Below are 3,569 nucleotides of genomic sequence, written 5' to 3' on the forward strand. Positions count from 1 at the left end.
CGGTTAGGGAAGAGATTGTTGTGGTTGTCGAGCTTAGTGATGTAAATTTGGAAATACTTATGTTACCTCTAAGGAGGGTAGTGGAGTTTGTTATCGAGGTGATACTAGGTTTGATACCTATATTAATGGCGCCTTATTGGATGACACCAACTAAACTTAAGGAGTTAAAGTTCAAGGTGAGAGTTTACTTGAGTAGAGATTCATTAGAGCTAGTACTTCTCCATGGATCGAGATTAGGGATACCTACTAAGACATGACGTACGAACACGGAGAAGAAGAAGAATATAGTTATATCTCTTCTTTAAGGTGAAGCATGACCATGATGAGATTTGGTACGAAGGATATGTTAGTGTTCTAGTTCTAAAGATCATGAGTGTAAGAGGTGTTAAGTTTGGCGCTCTATAGATGTTTTTGAATGGGAAGTGTTTAGCTTTATTAATCCCTGACTCTAGCGACGAAATTGTTTTGTGTTTGGTTTGACTCAGATGATGCTAGCTAGACTTCTGTGTGACTTAATTGATTGTTAGGTTTTGAATGATTGTTTGTGATACATCATTATGAAAGAGGCGTGCAGTAGAGTTGGCGAAGGTTTTGAAAGAGCAAGGAATGACCAAGGTTCGACCCATGATGTCGTTGTTGGTTTGTTTTAAAGAAGAGACTACCACATTCATTCAGTCTTATTGAATTCAGTTGCAAAAAAAAAAAAAAAAAAAAAACTACACTAAGCTAAGTCAGCAGCTCCGGAGCAGTTAAGGCTGAGCTGAAGGAAAATGCGAGAGCCACCGTTGTAGCCACCCCAGCCATCGGAGTTGTAGCCATAGCCGTCAGCAGCACCAGAGCAGTCGAGGCTGAGCTCAAGGGAATTGCGAGAGCCATCGTTGTAGCCGCCCCAGCCACTGAAGTGGTAGCCATAGCCGCTACCTCCCTCGGAAGTAGTCTTCATGTTGCCAAAGATGTCCTCACCGTGCATGGGAAACAGTGGAAGGGTTTCAATCTCCTGGTGATCTTCTCCTCATTGTTCCATGACAGTTTGTTCTTCATTCATTTCAAGGAAAGTAGTACTAGTACTACTACTGAAGGATGAGGAAGAATATGGGTCAACATTGAGATCAATGGATCCACCAACACCAGTAGAACTAGTTGACCCAAAATTAAGATCAATGGATCCATCAATACCAGTAGAACTAGTTGACCCAAAATTAAGATTTATGGATCCACCAGCAAGCCCTGATCTTTGCATGGGCACATGAACATCTGAAGTCAACCTCTTCTGCTGCCTCTCCCGAGCCTTGAGATTCTGGAACCAAAAAAAGACGTTCTTGCCCTCAACCTTTCCATACTGGTTCAGCTGGAGACAGATCCTCTGAATATGCTCTGCAGTTGGGGACTTAACTCCCTTGTCGTAGTAAAGCTCCTTGAGGATTCTTATCTGATCTGTAGTAGGAGTCCACCTGGTACCGCTCCACCTGGGAAGCATATTAGCACTACTCTCGACTGCTTTATTGCTTCCTCCATCCTCGGTTGGTTGCAGGGTTTGTGGTTCCATTGGTGATGGTTTGAGAGAATGCGAGAATTGAAGAAAGCTGATGGTAAGCGATTAAGAAAGATTGTTGTTAGAATTATTGGAGTATCTGAAACAGGGCATAAAAAAATCTCCACCCATTATTGGACAATCGACGAGTCAACCCAACCGTCAGTGAATCTTGAATAAAATATCCCTAAATCTCGAAAAAGAAAGCAGTGTTGGCGCGTGGGGGAACCAACCTGTTTTCGAAGAGGTTACTTTTTCATTTTCAATATTATCTTCAAATCGCACTAAAATCTCAGAAAAGACAAGTCATGGCATGTGGAGTGTGCGAGGGCTTGTCTCGGATCAATGCCCTCACTGTAGTTGTGGGTGGAGGCCCGATGGGCTGGAATTTGAAATAGTTTTGGAGAAATTCATGGGCCGGATTTCTGCAACAGTTTTGAGTATTTTGGGACTGATTGCTGAAACAGCTTGGTGTAAATAAAAGGAATGATATGGATAACAATAAGGACATAATAAATATAGTTGGGAGCAGAGTTTTCGTGCAACAGGTTAGGGTTTCGAACCTTGCCTCCCTTATATTTTAATTATGTTCGCTTAGGACATAATAAATATAAAAGCGTGTGCTTATAGTAATGAAAGCAGCTCTTGCTTCAGTGGTTGGGAGCAAAGCCTTGGTGTATAGGGTCGGGAGTTCGAACCTTACCTTCTACAAATATTTTTGGATCTCGTATATGCTCGATATACAGATGTATATACGGTCAGTACAGTATACATAACAGTATGTAAAGCTTCATACTGTAGCCGAGCCGAGCCGAAGGTTGGTGGGCCGAGTTTTCAGCCCAAATTGGTTTGGGCCGATTCGACTTGCAGTTGGTTCAGTTTCTTTGGCCCAAACTGCTAGCCCTAGTGATTTGCCAAGGATTGAGCAAGCCCAAGTCATCATCACTGGGTGTCATATTTTATTGGCGTGCTTTGGGGATGATTTGTTTTGAGTGATGCATTTCTATTGTTGTGTTGTAATTTTGAGAAATGATGCGGTGAAGGAATGTCATGTTGATGACTTAAGTGGAAATGAGGATTTCATTTGTGGTTCTTGTTGGATGGGTTTACACCAGTGATGGATTGATTTAGTGGCTATTGGGATGTATTTTTATACATAGGGCTGTAGCTTTGTAGATTACCACAGTTTTAGTACAGATGGAGATTTGATGGTTTGTTAGTATTCTGTATGAAATACAGAAAACCTTAATCGGGAGAAATCGACCTGCGCTTAAATTTCGGGACGAAATTTGTTTAAGGAGGGTAAATTGTAATAACCACCTTTTTGTTAAAGTGAAACAAAGAGTAGTGGGTTCCGGATTTTGAGCATTGTGGGGAGTAGTTTGATTGTAAGTAGTGGAAGGTGGGAGCTCAGAAACAACAAAGAGAATTGTTCTCTCTCTCTCTCTCTCTCTCTCTCTCCTCCGAAAGCCACCAGAAAACAGAGCAAAGTTGGCCTAGCTCTCTCTCCCTCCACCGGCCACCAATTAAGACCAGACCACTTCCTATAGCTTCGCCTTGACCTTGAGCAGTTTCCAGTGGCAGTTTTGCACCGCAACACAGCCGGCAGTGGCGGCGGAGGACACGGTTCCATTTTGAGCTCGTTTTGGTTCGATCTCGATATCTTGAGCTACAGGCCACCAATTCTCTTGATTTTTAGCTCATTGGACTCGCCTCAACTTTCTGAACAAGCACCAAGAAGGACCAGACCTGGGTAGAATGATTTCACGTTTGTCGGAGCTCGACCGGTTTTAGATCGAAAACCACCTTCAAATCCGGATATCTCGAGTTACAGACCACTTCTTTCGGTGATTCTTGAACCAGTGAGCTCGCCTTGAGGTTCTTAACAACTATAAAGAAGGGATCGAGGCCTGAGGTTGAAGTTTTTACGTCGGAACTCAAGCTCGCCGGATTCTGGAATTTTTCCGGCCACCGAAACTTTCGATCAAGATATCTCGAGCTGTAGAGCTTTGTTTTGAGTGATTCTTGAAACAGTGAG

The 3,569-nt window shown here is 42.9% G+C and overlaps 1 protein-coding gene across 1 annotated transcript; it reads right to left on the minus strand.

Moving 5' to 3' along the window:
* Window positions 1–721: 721 nt before the first annotated feature.
* LOC112171115 (protein WUSCHEL-like) lies at window positions 722–1,546 on the minus strand. Its single transcript, XM_024308347.1, has 2 exons — window positions 1,063–1,546; window positions 722–1,008 (listed from the first exon to the last, which is right to left on the minus strand). Exons 1-2 carry the CDS (start codon window positions 1,544–1,546, stop codon window positions 722–724), a joined length of 771 nt encoding a protein of 256 aa, XP_024164115.1.
* Between the last annotated feature and the right edge of the window lie 2,023 nt (window positions 1,547–3,569).

Source organism: Rosa chinensis, chromosome 6, assembly GCF_002994745.2.
Source record: "Rosa chinensis cultivar Old Blush chromosome 6, RchiOBHm-V2, whole genome shotgun sequence".
NCBI lineage: Eukaryota > Viridiplantae > Streptophyta > Magnoliopsida > Rosales > Rosaceae > Rosa > Rosa chinensis.

Excerpts from the sequence above, each read along its gene's own strand:
- LOC112171115 (XM_024308347.1), bottom strand. The coding sequence starts at position 1,546 with ATGGAACCACAAACCCTGCAACCAACCGAGGATGGAGGAAGCAATAAA. Across the intron at positions 1,009-1,062 it reads ATCCTTCAGTAGTAGTACTA|AAGATCACCAGGAGATTGAA; the intron begins GTACTACTTTCC and ends AACAATGAGGAG.